Consider the following 20,744-nt stretch of genomic DNA (forward strand, 5'->3'; position numbering starts at 1 on the left):
ATCCTTGCCTTGTTTCTAATTTTAGGTAGAAAGCATTTTATAGTTCACCATTATGTATAATATTAACTACAGATTTCTCATAGATGCCCTTTATCAGACTGAGAAAGTTCTCAGCTATTCCCAGCTAGTCTCTTATTAAAAAAAAAAAGAGCTAAATAGTGTTACATTAAGTGATATACCATTATTTATTTAAGCAGCCCTCTATTGAAAGCCATTTAGATTGCTTTAATTATTTTGCTATTATAAACGCTGCAGTGAATAACCTTATACAAATGTCATTTCACACTGGTACATGTATACCTGAAGATTAAATTCCTAGAAGTAGAAATGCTTGATTAAAAAGAGATGAATGTAGGGAGGGGGATCAAGACGGCAGGGCAGGAGAATGCGGAGCTCACCTCCCCCCACAAACACATCAAAAATATATCTACATGTGGAGCAATTCTCATGGAAAACTAACTGGAAGCCAGCAGAAGAACTCCTATACCACCAAGGTTGCAAGAAAGATTTCTACATAACCAGTTGGGACAGAAAAGGCACTGGGTTGGGACCTGTGCCCCTGAGAAGCAAGCAGGTCAAGCCACAATCTGGGCATCCGAGTCCTGGGCTCCTGTGTGGAGAAGACAAGCCCCCTTTCCTGCTGGAAAATCTGCTGCGACAGACAGAAGGGCTAGAGAAGCCTAGACTCTGCTTGCAAGGAGTGTGCGACTGCTGTCTTGCTGACAATCAGGGTGGAGAGAGCCATGCACGGGTGGCTGCTGCCTCGTCGCACTTCTTAATCAGAAGGAGCAAACACCCTGGCCCTGCTCACTCCACACCACAGCCTGCTGCGAGATCAGGGCAAAGATTCACGTTAGCTATGCAGAACCAGACCAGGTCACCTGGGGGGTGATCCAGGTGAAGCCACAGAGGCCATTGCACATGGATGGGGCGAGTGGAGCCATAGTGGCCACTGTCAGGGTGAGCACAGGGAGGTGCCACAAGAGCACACAGAGGCTAAGGGCTGAATCTCGGGCAGACAGGCCCTGGGAATTCATCTAGCTACACAGAGACAGCCCAGAGGGCCTGGAATGCGGTCCAGGTGGGGCAGTGATGGCCACCGTCAGTGCATTCAGGAGTAGCAGATTATCTCCCAGTGAGAGCACCCCAGCTAAGCCCACTTCACACCACAGCTTAGCCTAGACCTGGGGCAGACAGGTCCTGGTAGAAAACTGGCACCGAAGCAGCACAGATGGCAGGCGGGAGCATAGCCACCTAAACTCCTGCAGCCACAACGTCCTGACCTGCAGCCCCAGCCCACTCCACACCACAGCCTTGCACTAGATATGGGATGAACACAACAGAGAAAGGGATGCGATCTTGGGCTGCTTCTAAGCAGAGCCATGGGGGCCCACAGGTCCTCTGTGACTGCACGGGCCTCACTTGCTTTAGTATTCACCTCCCTGGGGTGGGGCACACACTCAAGGGCAATAGAGCCTGACTGAACCTGACCTTCAGGGCTTCTAATCCAACAACTGGGAAGCAGACCGTGCCCCTGACAGGGTGACAACAGCCACAGAACAGAAGGGAAGCCCCACCTCATATCCTGCACAGGGTCTAGAAACAAGAACACGAACTACACCTCCTATCAAGGGGATAATGGCCAGCAAACTCTGAGGAAAGACCTGGCTGGCAGCCATACCCAAGCCAGCAACTTGCACCAAAGACATTGGACATGGACAGTCTACACAGAGATGCTCCCACATAAAAACACCCCTTCAAGACCACAGTAGATAATTGTGTCTCCTAAATTTATAAAGACAGAGAAAGTTAAATAAAATGAAAAGGCAAAGGAACTACTCCCAATTAAATGAAAAAGAAAAATCCCCTGAAAGAACAAACAATGAAACAGACCTCTCCAATCCACTATACCCCAAGTTAAAAAAGTTGGCAATAAAAATGATAACTGAATTAAGAAAGATTATTGATAGAAATGCAGATCACTGTAACAAGGAGCTAGAAACTATAAAGATGAACCAATCAAAAAGAGACAATTCAACTGCCAAGATAAAAACCAACCCAGAAGCAATTCATAGCAGAATAAATGACACAGAAGAATGAATAAGTGACTGGAAGATAGAATAATGGAAATCACCCAAGCAGAATAGCAGATAGAAAGACAAATGAAAACAAATGAAAGCAACATACGAGACTTATGGGATAATGTAAAATGTGCCAACCTACACATAATAGCCGTTCCAGAAGGAGAAGGTAGCGGGGATTGAAAATGTATTTGAAGAAATTATGGCTGAAAACTTCCCAAACCTTAAGAAGGAAACATATAACCAGGTGCAGGAAGCACAGAGGGTCCCAAACAATATGAACCCAAACATACCCACACCAAGACATATCATAATTAAGATGGCAAAAGTTAAAGGGAGGATTCTAAAGGCACCAAGAGAAAAACAAAGAGTCAGTTACAAGGGAACCCCCATAAGGCTATCAGCTGATTTCTCTGCAGAAACTTTGCAGGACCTGAAGGGAGTGGCAAGATGCATTCAAAGTCCTGAAAGGGAAAAACCTAGGATGCTCCACCCAGCATGATTATCATTTAGAATAGAAGGAGAGATAAAGATTTCCCAGAGAGGCAAAAACAAAAATCATCCAGCAATACTAAACCTACCCTAAAAGAAACATCGAAGAGTCTTCTCTAAATAGAAAACCCGCAAGAATTTATAGGAAAGGGAAAATCATAATAGAAAAGGCAAATATAAAAGGATTGACGATTACTTAAATAAGCCAGTACATAGATTAAACAACAATAAAAAATTGTAAAAGCAAATGTACTTACAATAAATAGGAAAAGGATAAGCATGAAGATGTAAAATATGACATCAAAAGCACAAAATGTGGGGGAGGGGAGTATAAAAATGTAGATCTTTTAGAATGTGTTTGACCTTGAATGACTATTAGTTTAAAGCAAGTAAATAGATATAGCAAGCATGTGTGTCAACATGCTTGAACTTCATGGTAACTACAAATCAAAAGGAGAACAGATTCACAAAAAACAAAAAGAGAGGAACTCAAGCATACTACAAAAGAAAGTTATCAAATCACAAAAGAAAATACAAAAAGAAGAAGAAATGAATGAAGAAGAACTACAGAACAACTGGAAAACAAGGATTAAAATGGCAATAAATACATACCTATCAACTACTACTTTAAACGTCAATGGACCAAATGCTCCACTCAAAAGACATAGCATGGCAGATTGAATAAAAGAAACAAGAAACTACAATATGCTGCCTGCAAGAGATTCACTTCAGGGCAAAAGACACTCACAGACTAAAAATGAGAGTATAGAAAAAAATATTTAATGTAACTAGAAACAAGAAGAAAGCAGGGGTAGCAATACTCATATCAGACAAAATAGGCTTTAAAACAAAGGCCATAAAGAAAGACAAAGAAGGACATTAAATAATGATAAAGGGTTCAATACAAGAAGAGGATATTACACTCTTTAATATTATGCACCCAGTATGGGACCTCCTAAATACATAAAACAAATACTAACAAGCATAAAGGGAGAAATGGACAAGAATACAATAATAGTAGGAGACTTTAACCCTCCACTGACATCAATGGACAGATCATCCAGACAGAAAATCAATAAGGCAACAGAGGTCCTAAATGACACAATAAACCAGTTGTAACTAACTGATATCTACAGGACACTACATCCAAAAAAACCATAATACACGTTCTTTTCAAGCGCACATGGAATGTTCTCCAGGATACACCACGTACTAGGTCACAAAGCAAGCCTCAACAAATTTAAGAGGACAGAAATTATTTCAAGCATCTTTTCTGACCACAAGAGTATGAAACTAGAAATCCACCACAGAAAGAAAAAGAGGAAAATACTAAACAACATCCTACTAAAAAAAAAGAACCCCAAAAAACAAACAAAAATGGGCCATGATGAAATCAAAGAAGAAATTGGAAAATACCTTGAGACAAATGAAAATGAAAATATAACCTTACAAAATCTATGGGATGCAGTAAAAGCAGTTCTAAGGGGGAAGTTCATAGTGATACAGGCCTTCTTCAAGAAACAAGAAAAATCTCAAATAAACAACCTAACCGGTCACCTAAAGAATTAGAAAAAGAACAAACAAAACCCAAAGTCAGCAGAAGGAAGGAAACAATAAAGATCAGAGAGGAAATACATAAAATAGAGATAAAAGAATTGAAAAGATCAATAAAACCAAGAGGTAGTTTTTTTAGAGATAAACAAAATCAACAAACCTCTAGCCAGGCTCACCAATAGGAAAAGAGAGAGGATCCAAATAAACAAAACAAGAAATGAAAGAGAAGAAATAACTTAATAACACAGAAATATTAAAACATTAGAAAATATTATGAACAGTTATACGCCAACAAATTGGACAACCTAGAAGAAATGGTAAAGTTTCTAGAAACATACAGCCTGCCAAGGCTGAGTCAAGAAGAAACAGAAAATTTGAACAGACATTACTAGAAGTGAAATAGAATATGTAATAATAAAAAAAAAAAAACCTCCCTGCAAACAAAAGTCTAGGACCAGACAGCTTCACTGGGGAATCTTACCAAACATGTAAAGATGAACTTATATCTATCCTTCTCAAACAATTCCAAAAAGTTGAAGAGAGAGGAACACTCACAAATTCACTCTATGAGGCTACCATCACGCTGATGCCAAAACCAGACAAAGACACTATCAAAAAAGAAAATTACAGGCCAATATCTTTGATGAATATAGATGCAAAAATCTCAACAAAATATTAGCAAACCAAATCCATACATAAAAAGGATCATACACCATGATCAAGTTGGATTAATTGCAGGGTTGCAAGAAAGGTTCAACATATACAAATCAATCAATGTGATTCATCACATTAACAAAAGACAAAAATCACATAATCATTTCAATAGATGCAAAAAAATTTGACAAAATTCGACATTCATTCATGATAAAAACACTCACCAAAGTGGGTATAAAGGCGACATATCTCAATATAATAAAAGCCATTTATGACAAATCCACAGCCAACACAATACTCACAGTGAAAAACAAACGCCTTCCCACTAAATTCAGGAAAAAGACAAGGATGCCCGCTCTCACCACTTCTATTCAACATAGTATTGGAAGTCTTAGCCACAGCAATCAGACAAGAAAAAGAAATAAAAGGTATCCAAATTGGAAGGGAAGAGGTAAAACTGTCACTATTTGCAGATGACATGATACTCTATGTAGAGAACCCTAAAGTTTCCACACAAAAACTACTAGAACTAATAAACGAATTCAGCAAGGTAACAGGATACAAAATTAGTATACAGAAATCTGTTGTATTTCTTTACACTAATAACAAAATATCAAAAATTTTAAAAAGTCCCATTTAAAATCTCATTAAAAAAAACACATAGGAATAAAATTAACCAAAGAGGTGAAAGACTATATGCTGAAAACTATAAAACATTGAAAAAGAAACTGAAGAAGATTCAAAGAAATGGAAAGACACCCCATGCTCTTGGATTGGGAGAAGTAATATTGTTAAAATGGCCATATTACCCAAGGCAACCTACAGACTTATTGTGATCCCTATCAAAATATCCATGACATTTTTCACAGAACTAGAACAAATAATCCTAAAATTTATACGGAACCACAAAAGACCCCATATTGCCAAAGCAATACTGAGAAAAAAGAACAAAGCTAGAGGTACAATGCTTCCAGACTTCAGACAATGCTACAAAGCAACGGTAATCAAAACAGCATGGTACTGGCACAAAAGCAGACATATAGATTGATGGAACAGGATACAGAGCCCAGAAATAAACCCACACACCTATGGTCAATTAATCTACGACAAAGGATGCAAGAACATGCAATGGAGAAAAGACAGTCTCTTCAATAAGTGGTGCTGGGAAAACTGGAGTTACTTGTAAAAGAATAAAATTAGAACATTCCATAACACCATATACAAAAATAAACTCAAAATGGATTAAAAACCTAAATGTAAGACCAGATACTAAAAAATCCCAGAGGAAAACATAGACAGAACACTCTTTGACATAAATTTTAGCAATATTTTTTTGCATCTGTCTCCTAGAGCAAAGGAAACAAAAGCAAAAATAAACAAATGGGACCTAATTAAACTTAAATGCCTTTGCACAACAAAGGAAACCATCAACAAAATGAAAAGACAACCTATGGACTCGGAGAAAATATTTGCAAATGATGAGACTGACAAGGGGTCAATATCCAAAATATACCAATAGCTCATACAACTTAATACTGAAAAGATAAACAATTCAATTAAAAAATGGGCAGAGAACTCAATAGACATTTTTCCAATGAGGAAATGTAGATGGCCAAGAAGCACGTGAAAAGATGCTCAACATCGCTAATTATTAGAGAAATGCAAATCAAAACCATAGTGAGGTATCACCTTGCACCAGTTGGAAGTGCCGTCATCAAAAGTCTACAAATAATAAATGCTGGAAAGGGTGTGGAGAAAAGAGAACACTTGTACACTGTTGGTGGGAATGTAAATTGGTGTAGCCACTAGGGAAAACAGTATGTAGGTTCCTTTAAAAAACTAGAATTAGAGCTACCATATGATCCAGCAATCCCACTACTGGGCATATACCAGAAAAAATGAAAACTCTAATTCAAAAAGATACATGCATACCAGTGTACATAGCAGCACTATTTATAATAACCAGGACAGGGAAGCAACCTAAAATGTCCATCAACAGATGAATGGATAAAGAAGATGTGGTATATACATACAATGGAATATTAGCCATAAAGAAGAATGAAATACTGTCATTTGCAGCAACATGGAGGGACCTAGAGAATATTATACTTAGTGAAGTAAGCCAGACAAAGACAAATACTATATGATATCACTTATAATGTGGAATCTAAAAAAATATTATAATACAGATGAATCTATATACAAAACAGAAACAGACTCATAGACATAGAAAACAAACTTGTGGTTGCCAAAGGGGAGAGAAAGGGAGTATGGGATTAACAGATACAAGCTACTATACATAAAATAGATAAGCAACAAGGATTTACTGTTTAGCACAGGGAATTATATTCAATATCTTATAACATATAATCAATATAATCAGAAAAAAAATAACTGAATCACTATGCTGTACACCCGAAACTAACACAATATTGTTTTTTTAAGAGTTCTTTAAATATTTGTTTATTTATTTATTTTTGGCTGCATCGGGCCTTCCTTGCTGCACGCAGGTTTCCTCTAGCTGCGGTGAGCGGGCTTCTCATTGCGGTGGCTTCTCTTGTTGCGGAGCACGGGCTCTAGGCTCGCGGGCTTCATTAGTTGTGGTTCGCAGGCTCTAGAGCGCAGGCTCAGTGTTGTGGCGCACGGGCTTAGTTGCTCTGTGGCACGTGGGATCTTCCCAGGCCAGGGCTCGAACCCGAGTCCCCTGCATTGGCAGGCGGATTCTTAACCACTGTGCCACCAGGGAAGCCCCCTAACACAATATTGTAAATCAACCATACTTCAGTAAAAAAATTAATGAATGTATGTACCTTCATGACTGATGAATATTGATGATTTACCCTCAGGATCCTGCCTCAGCATTGTATGGAAGTGCCTATTTCCCTACACTCTTGCCAAAGGTGTTTTTTTAAACATGTTGCCAGGCTATGGGGTGAAAACATTAGAGTCTTAAATGGAATTTACCCTATCGTGAGGGAGGTTCATTCTTTTTTAGTATCTTTAAAAAATATTGTGCTTTTTCTCTGCAGCATCTATTCACATTCTTTTTTCATTTTTATATTGAGATATTGCTGGTGGGGAGAGGAAAAGCAAAAAAAGAGGAAAATATTGGTCTTTTAAAAGTTGACTAGTAAGGCCTTTCATAAATTAGAGAGTAATCTTTTTTATATGAATAGCAATTTATTTGCCTGTTAATTTTACTTCTAGTGTTTTGTCATGCAGAAATATTTGTTTTTAATGTAGTCAATGCATTTTTAATTTTATGCCTCCTGAGTTTTAAGTCATGGTTAGAAGCCTTCCTTACTTCCAGGCTGTAAGAGAATTCTCCCATGCCTTCTAGTACTTCCTGGTTTCACTTTATAAGTTAAAATCTTTAACCCATTTGGAATTTATCCATATAAGCCACGAGGTGTAGATCCAGCCCTTCCCTCTGGATGCCTACCCAGCTGTCCCAGCCTACATGTTGAACAGTCCATCTTTTTGTCACTGATTTGAGGTGCCTTTTTTTTTTTTTATCATTTACTAAATTCTTGTAAGAATTTGGGTCTATTCCTGGATTATATAATATCTTTCACTGATCTTTCTACATATGAACTAGTACCCAGCATTTTAACTATTAAAGATTGTTTTAAAAACTGGAAGGGCTGGTTTTCCTTCACTGTTTTTCTTTTTCAGATTTTTCTTGGCCATTTAAGAAACTTTTTTCCTTGCAAACTTACATCAGCTTGTCTAGCTACTGAAAAAATCCTGCTATTATTTTTATTTTAATCATGATAAACCTATTGCTCAACTTAGACAGACATAACATCTTAATAACGTAGGGAGAAGTAACATTTTTATAATGTTGAGTCATACTGTCAAGAACAATTTCTGTCTTCTGATTTGTTCAAGCTTTCTTTGTAGCTCAGGAATATATGAAAGTTTTCTTCCTGTGGCTCTTGTATATTTCTTGTTAAATTTATTTCTAGGCACTTTTGTGTTTTTGTAGGTGTTTTTTCTTGCTGTGGTAAAAGGAGTCTTTTCAAAAAACATATGAATGCTACAGATTTCAGTATATTTATCTTGTTCCCTGCCACCAAAGTTTCTTGTCATTTGTAGCTTTTCAGTTAATTTTCTTACCACCTACAGAGTAATAATTTTACCTCCTGCTTTCCAACTTCTAAACCTCTATTTTCTTTTTCTTTGCTTTTACTAAACAGTCTTAATACCAAAGAATCTGAATTGTTTTGAAAGAAAATGTTTTCTGAACTTTCATTTAGTGTTTCTGAAAAATAAGGTCAGATATATAGATTCAATGTCATTTTATATTCCCCCAAACATAATTCTCCCTAAGAGCTTAATTTTGTCAACATAGTTTGTTAAACATGGTGCTTTTTAGGCATTTAACTTCCCTGTACTGGTAAAGAATGACCCATCTTACCCCAGAGAGTGATGGAGAGAGGCATGTAAAGTGTGGGTCACCCCCTAGTGACCAGCTAGCTGGTAGGTGGCTGACCAGGTAGCTGCCTACGGAGTACCTCATGAGCTGGGGCAGGGGATGTGTCTCTTGGCCACAAACTGTGATTTCTTCCCCACTTCTGCTTTTCCTCTCCCCACCAGCAAAGCCACTCAGATATGCTGGAAGTAATTTGGAGAGCTGACTGTATATTTAGGTGACTCTCTATATGGAATTTATTCAAGCAAACAATGCAGTGACATGCACAGGCACCAAGGTGAGAGGCTAGAATTTACTGGAGGGAAAAGCCCAAGCCTTTTACATTTTAAATATATGGGGGACTCAAAATACAAATATTACACTGAACACCAAAAGGAAAAAGATATGCTTGCTTGTTATCTTCTGCAGTATTTTTTCACTGCTCTTAGAAGCTCATTCCTAGGTACACAAATCTTCTTGATACTCAGTCATTGCTCTAAAAGGGTATGTTATACCTCACGTGACCAACCCAGAGAGAAGAAACAATTGGCTTAGTCAAAAAGAGGTATTTAGAAAATGTGCTTTGGCCGTATAGCCACACTTCTCATGTTCTCAAGCTTTTCACTCTTGGCACTGCTCTTCCATGATAAATATGATAATTTCCATCTTAAAACAACCACTTGCTTGTGTAGGAAAAGGAAATGGAGCCCTCGAGCCTATTTCTATCTCCCTAACTCCATCCAAGAAAAGCCAATCAGCAGTTTTGTCTTCACTTGAAAAGTTAGTGTTGGAAAGGTCTGCATTTAAGGGGTGAAAGGTGTAGGGTCGGCTTGAGCGGTAGAAAAGATGGTGCCCCGAGGACACAGTGTACAGGACCAACCTCCCGGCCCCCCCGCCCCCCCGCCCCAAGCTTGGTGTGAGCCTAAGGAGGCCATTTGCCGGGCAAAAGAAAACCAACGAAGTCTCGACTGTTTGTTTTGGGTTATAGGAACAAATATGGACGCTGTTTGGGTTTGAAGGCCAGCTCTTCCATTTGTGCAACCTTAACCTACCTCTGCATCAGCTTTCTCAGCTGTAAAATAGGGTTGAAACAATATCCACAACACAGAGGTTTTATGAGGTCCAAGTAAATTAATACATGTAAAGAGCTTAGAAAAGTACCTGGCAAGTATCAGAGCTCAATAGATGTTTGTTGTTATCATCATCAATATCAAGATATAAGCTTCCCATGGAATTACAGTTACCATCCCATTTACAGTAAGAGGAGAGTTTATCCCACTCTGGTTACATTACAGCCTGAAAAATTCTATTCTCTTTCAATTCCTTCTGCAGGTCCAGTTACAAATAGTGTTCTTTAAAAAATCCTTCTCAAAAGACAAACACTGCACTACATTACTTATATGTGGAATCTAAAATCGTTAATCTCACAGAGGCAGAGAACAGAATGGTAGTCACCACAGGGGAGGGAGGGAAAAGGGGAGATGTTGGTCAAAGGGTATAAAGTTAGAAAAAACTTCTCTCTACCTGTTAAATAATTTTCTTTCAAGTTACTACAACATTTTTGTTTTTTTTCCCCTGGATTTAGTTATGTTTCATTGAGACATGTTTATGACATCTAACAAAAATCAGAATTACAAAAATAAGATATTATAGAAAAACGATATGGTATTCTCCTCTGGAAATAATTCTCCCCTCTTTCAATTACTTATAACACAAAGTATTTATTTTAGAAAAGAAGGGCACAAGGATGGTTAACTATATTCTTCCTCCTATTCTGTTAAAATCTCATTTTTTAGCACCTGCTATCTCAGCATTTTTCAAGCTGCATCTGCAACCTGTTAGAAGATTATGAAATAGATTACTTTTTAAAAAAGTGAAATAGAATAGAAACTATTAGTATGAATCATATGCAGTAAGGGGAAGTCTTGTTTTGTGAGACTTTTATTTCTGTTCCATATACAGAAGTATGTATGAAGCTATGTATACTGGGGTTGTGATGTAATACATGTCTTACTGTGAATCCCAGTCACGAGTTTGATGAACACCATAGCAGGGGGTTGGCATGATGCCTTGGTTCTACTTAAACTGTCATTATCTTGAAGGGATTGTGCACAGAGGTCTCATTCACTGTAAACATATGTACAATTTTCAAAAGAATGGCAATGCAAAATAAACCGAAGTCCTCCTTCAGTACATCTCAGCATCCTGACGGTGGCAATGATTATTCACTGCATTTTTCCCTTTAGTCTTCTCAATGGCTCACACATGAGGCATTTACCATGGCAGTGCAACTACTGCTTCACCATTACAACTTTAATTATAGGGGACCTCCTCTGTGCCAAGTACTGCCCTAGTTGATTGGGATGAATAAGATGCTGAAAGCAGTTCACTGAGTGGTGTTCTTGAGAAGGACCTGTTTTCTATTCTCATTGAGAAGAAAGGTGTGGACTCATTTGGCCTTGCCCAACAAGGCCTGTTTCTCATGGAGAAATCTAGAGCTAAAAAAAACTAACAATGTCTGGTTGCAATAAAAAAGCAAAAGTAAATGATTTCTACTTTGTGATAAACAGCTGGAGTAGAAAAAACACACCAACTACTTTATAAAATCATTCATTTGGTAATAATTCATATAGTACTTTTTGCTAGCTCCAGGGTTGTCATTTGAAGACTACGTGTATTTTTACGGTTTGAGTTTTCTCCTTATTTAGCCTGGTTTCTAATCCATTGTCCTAAGCCAATATGTATATTGCAAATAGCCCCTCCTTGTTTATCCCTGGCCTTCTGTAAACCGTAAGCTCCCTGCAGGCAGGGGTTCTACTGGATATCTCCTTTGCAGCTGCTTTCTGTGATACCCAGAGGAGTAACAGCCTCCCACCAAGTACCCAATAACTTTTGTTAATGGATAAGGAAAACGTATGGAAGCTTTTACCTTGGAGGAACTGGTAGGCTGGGGCACAGCGAGTCTGCATTTGGATTCTGGGTGTAGTTGAAGGAATTCAAACTATAAACACACAGGAAGGACCCTGGAAGCAGAAGACACACAGACTGTACCACCTTCCTACGTTGTGCTTATCTTTCTAGGGGAGCCAGTAAGGAAACCATAGTCATTTTACCAAACCGGGAAAAAAAAAAACACAATAAATCACTCAGGTTTAGAAAACAGGTCTCTGGGTGACCTAAGACAGAAAGAATCAGCATCACAACTGAGACTGAGCTAGGTCCTCTCTTTTTCTCTCTCCAAAATGCCAAATTCAAAACTGAAAGTTATACGATAGGTACTAAAACGATAGGAAGATGAATTATTATATAGGCTTCATATTTTTAACCCAGCCTTGCAAACAGTTTTTAAAACTCTGGCACCCCATTTCACAAGCAGATGAAATTTGCAGTGGGTTGTCTCGAATTTCTTTTTATTTTCCTTTGCTTGTTTAACGCTTAAAATATAAATCTGAAAAGCAGGCTCAGAGCCAGTTACACAAATGCTTTTGGAACAGCTTAAGGCTATCCCACTGGTCAGTGAAACCATCCATGGCCTGAACATCTTAATGAAAGAACATACCTGTCGGCAATTCAACCCAAAGCCTGTGGGCGCCTCTCTAGGACTGGATGTGCCAAGTGCACAGAGCTCTCTGACCTCCATCTGACCTTGCCTTTGGGCCCTAAATGTCTGCTGTCTCCTCCCGCTCTCTACGGCAGACCAGTCCCTGGCAGTTAGCAGAGAACAGCTAGGGTTTCAGATGAATTCCAGATAAACCTGAATGAAACTGAACAGCTCAGGAGAAAATGTTTATGGCCCTTTCTACACAAGGAGAGGCACCCACAGGAAGGACAATTTCCAGTTTTGCAGAGAAAGCCAGGGCAGGGCAAGTTACCTAGGTCTGCACAGGTTACCCTGCTGTGGTCCCCAGCCTCAGAAGGAAGAGTGACCCCATCCCTCGGTACCTACCAGTAGTGTTTGCAAAGAGCTGGACCTCTTCCAGGGTATTAAGCTGCTCTTCAGGACAGCTGGACACACAGAGAACGGTGGAACTGAACCTCACATCCTTGACTTCCAGGTTGCAGGAATTCATAAAAAACACGTGTCTAGGAGACAAATGAAACAGGAGAAGAATGTCGTAGAGCATTTCCTGTCATTGAGTTTGATTGTGGGACTTAAAAATATCCACACGCTATCAAATGTGGGAATAATTAAGGCAAATTTTCATCATCAAATACTTCCACATAATTTAACATGTATTATGCCTACCTGGGTTCATCTACGGAGTTGTGCAGCTTGGCAACCATATTCAAATGTTAACAAAACTTCCCTTTTCCAGATTCAGCATTTTCTGGGATGTTGATTAACACTAGGGAGTTCTCCGAACAAGTCACTGAGGAAGGGAAAGGACTGATTAAACTGTCCCTGGTTTGCTAGGTGAGGCCAGTGCATGAACTACTCATGAAGTCCACAGAAAGCATATTTGCACACAGAGTGTTCAATTATACCTCAGAGAATAGCTGAACCCAGGGAAGTGAGAAGTGGAGAGGAGGAGACCGAGGCTGTGAATTAAAGGCTTACCCCTCCCCCTGCCTCCCAGTTTGAGACAGGAAACTCATGAGACCCTTCCTGCTGCAGCTGCCCAGCCACTGGGCACAAGAACAAAACTGGTTGTTGACATTAACAGGGTCACATGCTGGTTGGCAGTGGCAGCTCTCAGGCCCATGCCCTACACTTAACCGGGTTGCTGAGATCAGAGGAATGTCAGACCAAGAGCCCTGTAGGCAGTCCTCCAGGGGAGGGACTGGAGAAGGGGTGCCAGAAGCTTCTTTTTCCTCCAACTGGGGCTGGGAGAACAGTGGGTGGTGTAACAGGAGATGGGGGAACAGATTTCCTTGGTGTAGGATAAATACGTATTTTATTCTACTTATTAATTTTAAAAAATTGTAGTAAAATACACATAAAATTTTACCATCTTAAAGCTTTTATGTGCGCAGTGGCATTAAGAACATTCACATTGCTGTGCAGCAATCCCTACCACCCAGAACTCTGTTCATCTTGCAAAACTGAAACTCTGTACCCATTTAACAATAATTCATCACTCCCAAACCCTGGCAACCACCATTCTACTTTCTGTCTCTATGAATGTGATTACTCTAGATATCTCATAAGTGGAATCATAAAATATCTTTTTGTGACTGACTTATTTCACTTAGCATAATATCCTCAAGATTCATCTATGTTGTTACATGTGTCATAATTGCTTTCCTTTATAAGGCTGAACAATATCCCAGTATCTATATATATACACATTTTGTTCATTTATTCATCTGCTGATGGACACTTGGTTGCTTCTACCTTTTGGCTATTGAGAATAATAAAATATGTACTTTTCATTTCAAAGAGGATGACTGTTTCCCACCATTGCCTTATGAATACAATGTCTAAACAGGAGCACAGGTGCATCTGGGGAGCCCCTTCCTCTCCTGTCTTCTTTGTGAGTGACACCCACAAGTGCAGGGAGAAATGCCCCTCAGGCAGTCCATGTTCAGCAGTGCAAAGCCCCCCTCCTCAAGAGCAAATTCAGGGGTAGAGGAGGCCTGGTCGGAGATTGGTATTTGGTGATTCCAAACTTATACTCAGGACCTATCTAGACCTTTAAGATTTCTTTCCTAGGAGCTGCTTTTGATTATCAAGTCTTGAAATTATCACAAAGCTGTATCCATCTTAGAAAATCATGGCCAGGGATTTCTCTCCCCTCAGGGATTCCTGTCTCTTCTCTCCCCTTTTTGTTTCTGTGTTGGAGTTGGTGGGAGAAAAGTGAGACACCAAAGCTGAGAGTGCCGTAGCTGAGAGTGTAGGCTGCGGAGGGAGTGGGACACAGGTTCCCAGCATTCCCAGGTGGGATTCAGGTATTTCCACACAGAAACAATACTGTGGATGGTGTATAATTAGTAACATGATTCTGATACATTATGGATAATAATAGTGACAACTAACATTTATTAAGCCTTAGCTCATGCAGTGTCTCAGTGGATCCTTAAAACAATCTTGTGAGGTGGGTCTAATAACCAGTTTAAAAAGATGAAAACTCAGCTCAGAGAGGTTAAGTACTCTGCCCAATTTCAATTTAGGGCTGGCTGACTCTAAAACCTGTGTCCTTACTACCACACACGTCTCCCTCTCATGAGGTGGGCGGACAGAGTTTTGAGTGGGAAAACAGTTTCCAGGCTCAAACGACTAATTTATACAAAGTTTTGAAATCTAGCCCCTCTGTAGGTTGGGGACTTACTTGAAAACTTACTTTTTTAGGGTCATGTCCTGCCCCGAAAGAGGGGCCCCTTCTACTGGGGAGTTCTTCTTGCCACACACGTTGCCAAAGCTGTCGTAGCCGAAGAGGAGTCTTCCTGTGGCCCCAGCCGTCACTGAGTAGCCCATGATGAACACCTGGCAAAACCCAAGTAGCCGCCATGAGAGCCTGGCCAAGGGCTGGAAACTGGTCCCCCACATCCTTGGATGTTGATATAAAATGGAACCGGGTGGAAACGAATCTCCCCAGCATCACTGCACTTTCCTCCTTCATCAGTAATACCAGCGAATCAGAGCAGTTAGCGCGCTGCTCCTCTAGTACGTGCTTTACCAGGTTAGGGAGGGAGAACGTTCTAAAACACTGAAGCAGATTCCTCTCTATTTTCTCACCAGTTTGTGCTTCTCACCTTCTTCTCCAAGTCTGTCATTTTTTTCTTCTTGGCCTAAGTTCACCAGGATAATTCAATTTTTTTCCACTTGAGGTTCTTGTTTTATTTAAGGTCATAAGCAAGGCTATGCTGCCTTCCCTGAGGTTCTATCCATCCGTCCAACCCTTACTTCCTTCCACCTCCCTCAACTTTTCTTTTTGTCTTGTATTTAGGGGATTCTAACCCTCTGTCCATAACAAGTGAGAAAATGGTGTTTTGGCGTAAGTCCTTAAAAATACACAAGATAAAGAATCTCAGGAATTCTGCTGGACAAGAACATCACGCAATCTATAGTCACTTTTGTCCAATTCCGGAATGAATGTGGACTATTTAAAATATTCAGCTCAAACGACTGTTCCCTTAATATGCATTGATGGGCCCTCTACTCGGATTGAGTCTGTATCTTCCCATAACACAAGCTTAGTGTTGTAAGTTTCTCAATCTACAATGCGTAGAATACCATTTAATACTTGGAATCTGTAGCACTGGTACCATATGTTCCAAAGGTACATTGTCCCAAAGTCAAATATGTTTCAGATACTTTACATTCATTACTAATTTAGGAATCAAAATAACAGTCTTAAAGTGCCCAGTGTGTGCTATAGACTCTGTTGCTGAGGGACATAGAAACAAACACAACCGAGCCCCTGCCCCCAAGGAACTCGGCCTAGAAGACAGGCAGGGCTCAGGGCTTATAAACAGCTGGCTTCCTGGGGAAGGAGGCTCTCTGTCCCTCCTACTCTGCCAGCACCTCCTCAGTCTTGAGGTCAAACTGCAGGACGAGTGGGTCACCCTTGCCGGCGGACAGACCCCTTACCCTTTACTCTGAGGTTCTGCGTGTGACCGTGGGCCCATGTGGCTGACGTGATAGGCTGACCCAGCCCCCGGGTGTTCCCTTCCTGCCCTTCCTTCTGGAGTGTGGTCAGATCCTGATTGGTTTTGGACTTAGAGGGAGGAAAGGAGTCCTGGGCTTTTGCCCGGCTCACCAGAGATCTAATAATGAAGTGATATTTCCCATTTATCAGCATTCTTTATGTTAATGTCCCCCTTGGGAAGCTTGTGGGGAAGAGTAGAAGGTTTTTTTTGGGGGGGGGGGTTTCTGGGGGGAACAGATTTGGGTAATCCTGAGTCCCTGTCATACTACTACTACTTTAAACCATCAAAAGTTTTTTCCAATTTCAAACACACAATTGCAATTCCAAAGAGTAGGCGTGTATAGCAGTTATAGTGGGTTATCAAGGAGGTCACTGTCAACTGTACTGGGGGAGATCTGGAAAAAGGAGTGTTGAAAGATGAGTAAGAAAAGGCAAGGTGGGAGAGGACACTGGAAAGGTAGTAGAGGCAGAGATGGTCCAGGATTTGAGCCGTTCTGTTCTGTGTCTTACGCACATATAAAGAAAGGCTGGCACTCTTTCTGTTTATAATAGACTGTCCCTGCTTGTAATTCTGGCCCCTCACCCCAAACCTCCTTCGTCTAGCCCTAACTCAGGGCAGCACCATCAGTAATCCCATCCCGCATGTGCCTTGTCACTGGTCAGGATGTCACAAGACCGACCAGAAAGCCGAACAGCAGAGAGGCAGAAAAAACACTCCTTGCTATCTTGGCTGTGGTTAAAAAAATGTTGCAAAGATACTAAAAGCTAGTCACCTAAGGAAGAACTATCATTATTCAAATTTAATATAGTAAAGAGAATGTGGGCATTTCAGATTTATTTTGCAAAGGACATATAAATTTAAAGCAGCTTCTAGCTCTGTACCACCTCTCAGATGGTTCTTAATTCTTCAGGCTGTGATGGGCCATCTACAAATCCTCTCCTCAGAAAGCCGTTGGTTGAAGGTTTGGTAGTGCTGCACTAGGTTTGAATTGTAGAGGGGCCAGGGAAGATCATTAACAGCCCAGGTTCAAAGCTGCCAGGTACTGGCAGAACAGCTGCTCCCTGCATTTATATAATAGCAGATCCAGAGAGAAATACCAGCATCTGTGGGCAAGTATAGGTGGAGGTGTTGTAGGCACAGTTTCTCGCAGCTCCTAGAGAAGAGCTCCAAGGGTCATAATAGAAGCAACACAGAACATTCAATTATGCCGTTAAGGACCAACCTTCCATTGTGCCTGTTACCCATCTGCCTGTGAGAAACCAGTCGGTAAGTCAACAACTGAATAAATGCCTTTCTTACTTGGAAAGAAGAACAAATATATTTTAGGGCTTATTCAAATTTGTTTCCTTTCAACAGAGGTAATTATGTGATAGCTACTGTCCAGCTTTATAGATTGATCATTTACCATGCAGCAAATAGCACGGCTCGGTCTGGAATGGATGCTTTCATGAACATACTCTTTGAAGAAGTTGAGTGAGCTTTTTTTCTGCTGTTAACTACAACTCTAAAGTAAGTACAAAGGCTACAAGATTCAGCTTCCAAGAGACCCTCCCAGGACAAAAATGGCACAGCATGATGAGGTCTGCCATCAATCAGACGCACCTGGAAACTAGAGTAGGAAGGGGGAATCCCATTACCTATCAAACTAGAGGGTCTATAGCAAAGGCTTGTTTACCTATTAGCTGCTAAACACAACATATGGAGAGGGCATTACACTCAGCTAAAGTAAGAAGAATTTATTGATATTTCTAGGCTTGCACTGGATTTCCCTTTGTTAGAGGAACATTTTATCAATATTTGGGGGGGGCTGAGATGAGATGGTAAAAAAACTTCCCCTCCGTGAGCTGGGATAATAAGAGACCACATATTGGCCTATTAAATAACAATGCCACTGCAAACGGTGGTTCTCATTTCCTAATGGAGTCTCGCATTAGAACGTGACTGACGGCCATAAGCCAGCCTCTCCAATTCACCGAGCCTAGGAGGTTGAGACACCTGACAGGAATTCCGGAGAACTGCTGTTTACCCTGCGGTCCTGGCAGATAGATCGCTCCCTGAAGCACAAACTTTAACCTCGTACCACCCGGAGCCTTCTCCCCAGGAAAGGCCCTGGGGACGCTATGTACATTTGGGGCACAGCTATCTCAGGACACACACACATACTCTGGTCTCTTCCCTGCCAGGCGCTCACACTTACCAAACCAGCCCAAAAGAGAAAGAACAGGAACAACCAGGCCTTATCTGTGCATTTCCTATAAATCTGAGGCCGCCACTCTCTTTGCCTGGGGGTTGTCTCCGTGGAAACCTTCCAGAAAAAGAAGGAAGAGTATTGAGGAAAAGAGGATAATCATATAGGTCCCAACCTGGAAAATGAATCGAAACTTACTTGAAGACTGCTCAGAATAACCCATTCCTTTTTTTTTTTTTTTTTTTTTTTAAACGTGGCCGCCTGAAGCTCTCGTGGAGCCTTTGAAACACCTGTCCTGTGCAGAGTGGATGTTAAGGTCCCAGTCGCCGAGTCCTTACCTGGAGGTGCCCCTAGAGGCGTCCCCAAGTTGGTGCTGGGCGGCCAGCCTCTCCCGCGCCTCCGCCCCAGGACTGGGGTCCGAGGTCCTCCCCGCCAGGTGCCCCCAGGACGCGGCGGCGCCGGGGGGGGGTGGGGGTGGGCGGTGGGTATTGATCCGAGGGGGATCCTGGGAGGCGGAAGCGTCCGGGCGGGCAGGTGCTTGGAGGGGCCCGAGCCTTCCCCCGCGGTCCTTTCCCCGCGGTCCCTCCCCCGGGGCCAGGTGCAGGCCTTACCAGGTGCTCGGTGCGGAGGCACTGCATCCTGCGCTCCGCCCCAGGGTCCGCGCACTGGGAGCCCACGCAGAGCCCACGGCGGGCCGGCCCGGGGCCCGGCAGTCAAGCGGGGGGAAGGGGCACAGCGCCGCCCCGCGGCCGCCTTCGGGCGCCACGGACTTCGCCCCTGGCGCTGCCCCGAGGGCCCCCCGGCCCCCGCGAGCACCCGGGCCGCCCGCCTCAACCTCCGCGCGGTGGGGCGCCCGGGAAGCCCGTGTCGCCCGCTGAGGCGCGAGGCCCCCGCTGGCCCCGCCACGACCCTGGGCGCGTCCTCTCTGGGGCGTAATGAGCCGGCGGCCACCGCAGTGAGCAGGAAGCCGAAAGTCTCAACAAACCCTTCCAGAGGGCGGGCCTGGGTGGGGTGCTGAATTACATCTACATAGCTAACAGGTGAGTGCCCTTACCCTGCCCCTGATTCTGTTTTAACTGATTTAAGACATTATTAAACAATCAAAAAGGCAGAAACTACCGTTATCCCCAGTCTACAGATGAGGGAAACTGAGGCACGGACAGCAGGCATGTAACTTGCTTGGGGACACACAGCGAGAAAACCGTAGAGCTAGGAGTTGAACCCCGCCACGACACTCGAGGAGTTTTCGCGGTGGTCCTCTTTCCATCAGGATGGCGGCCAGGGGCTGCTGGCTCTCTCCCATAACGCGTGACCTGGAGAAACTAAAGCAGCTGGAGGAACCACGGGTTCCAGGAAGTAAAAGAAGAATAAAAAGCCTGGGGAGTCTGAGGACTGCCGTAATCTGTGAGCATGTGGGCAGTGGGTGGCGGGAGGAGAGGCCAAAAAGTTAGTTGGGATGAAGGAATTTCAGGTTCTGTTCTCACCTCTCTGTCCCAATAACGGGACAATCATTGTCAGGCTGTTTACAATTGAAATGATAGCCACCGCAGAAGCCACTGGTGGAGGAGTCCTTCGGGTAATAGCTGACCGGTGCAAAAGTGCTATCGGGGTGAGATATTAAAACAACTGAAAATGGGCCCCCTACCCCCTTTCACTCTCTACTCCTCCCATCCACACCCCCACGGCTGCTAGGTTACTGTTTCTTTTCAGCACTGCTTCTCCCTGAGGGGAGAAACCTGGCTGAGGAATGATCTGATGTAGTGTCAGAGAG

General features: G+C 42.1%; 1 protein-coding gene across 2 annotated transcripts in view; it reads right to left on the minus strand.

Moving 5' to 3' along the window:
* Positions 1 to 19,888, minus strand: part of SLC44A3 (solute carrier family 44 member 3) — an 84,041-nt gene extending 64,153 nt beyond the window's left edge. For both annotated transcript variants that reach the window (XM_082834605.1, XM_082834604.1), the window contains exons 1-5: positions 19,585 to 19,888; positions 18,983 to 19,090; positions 15,477 to 15,619; positions 13,142 to 13,278; positions 12,125 to 12,218 (exon numbers count right to left, since the gene is read on the minus strand). In XM_082834605.1, coding sequence (XP_082690731.1) covers positions 12,125 to 12,218; positions 13,142 to 13,278; positions 15,477 to 15,619; positions 18,983 to 19,090; positions 19,585 to 19,611 — 509 coding nt within the window. In that variant the 5' untranslated portion in view covers positions 19,612 to 19,888. The remainder of the gene's footprint in view (positions 1 to 12,124; positions 12,219 to 13,141; positions 13,279 to 15,476; positions 15,620 to 18,982; positions 19,091 to 19,584) is intronic.
* Between the last annotated feature and the right edge of the window lie 856 nt (positions 19,889 to 20,744).

Source organism: Leucopleurus acutus, assembly GCF_964270905.1.
Source record: "Leucopleurus acutus genome assembly, chromosome: 2".
Lineage (NCBI taxonomy): Eukaryota > Metazoa > Chordata > Mammalia > Artiodactyla > Delphinidae > Leucopleurus > Leucopleurus acutus.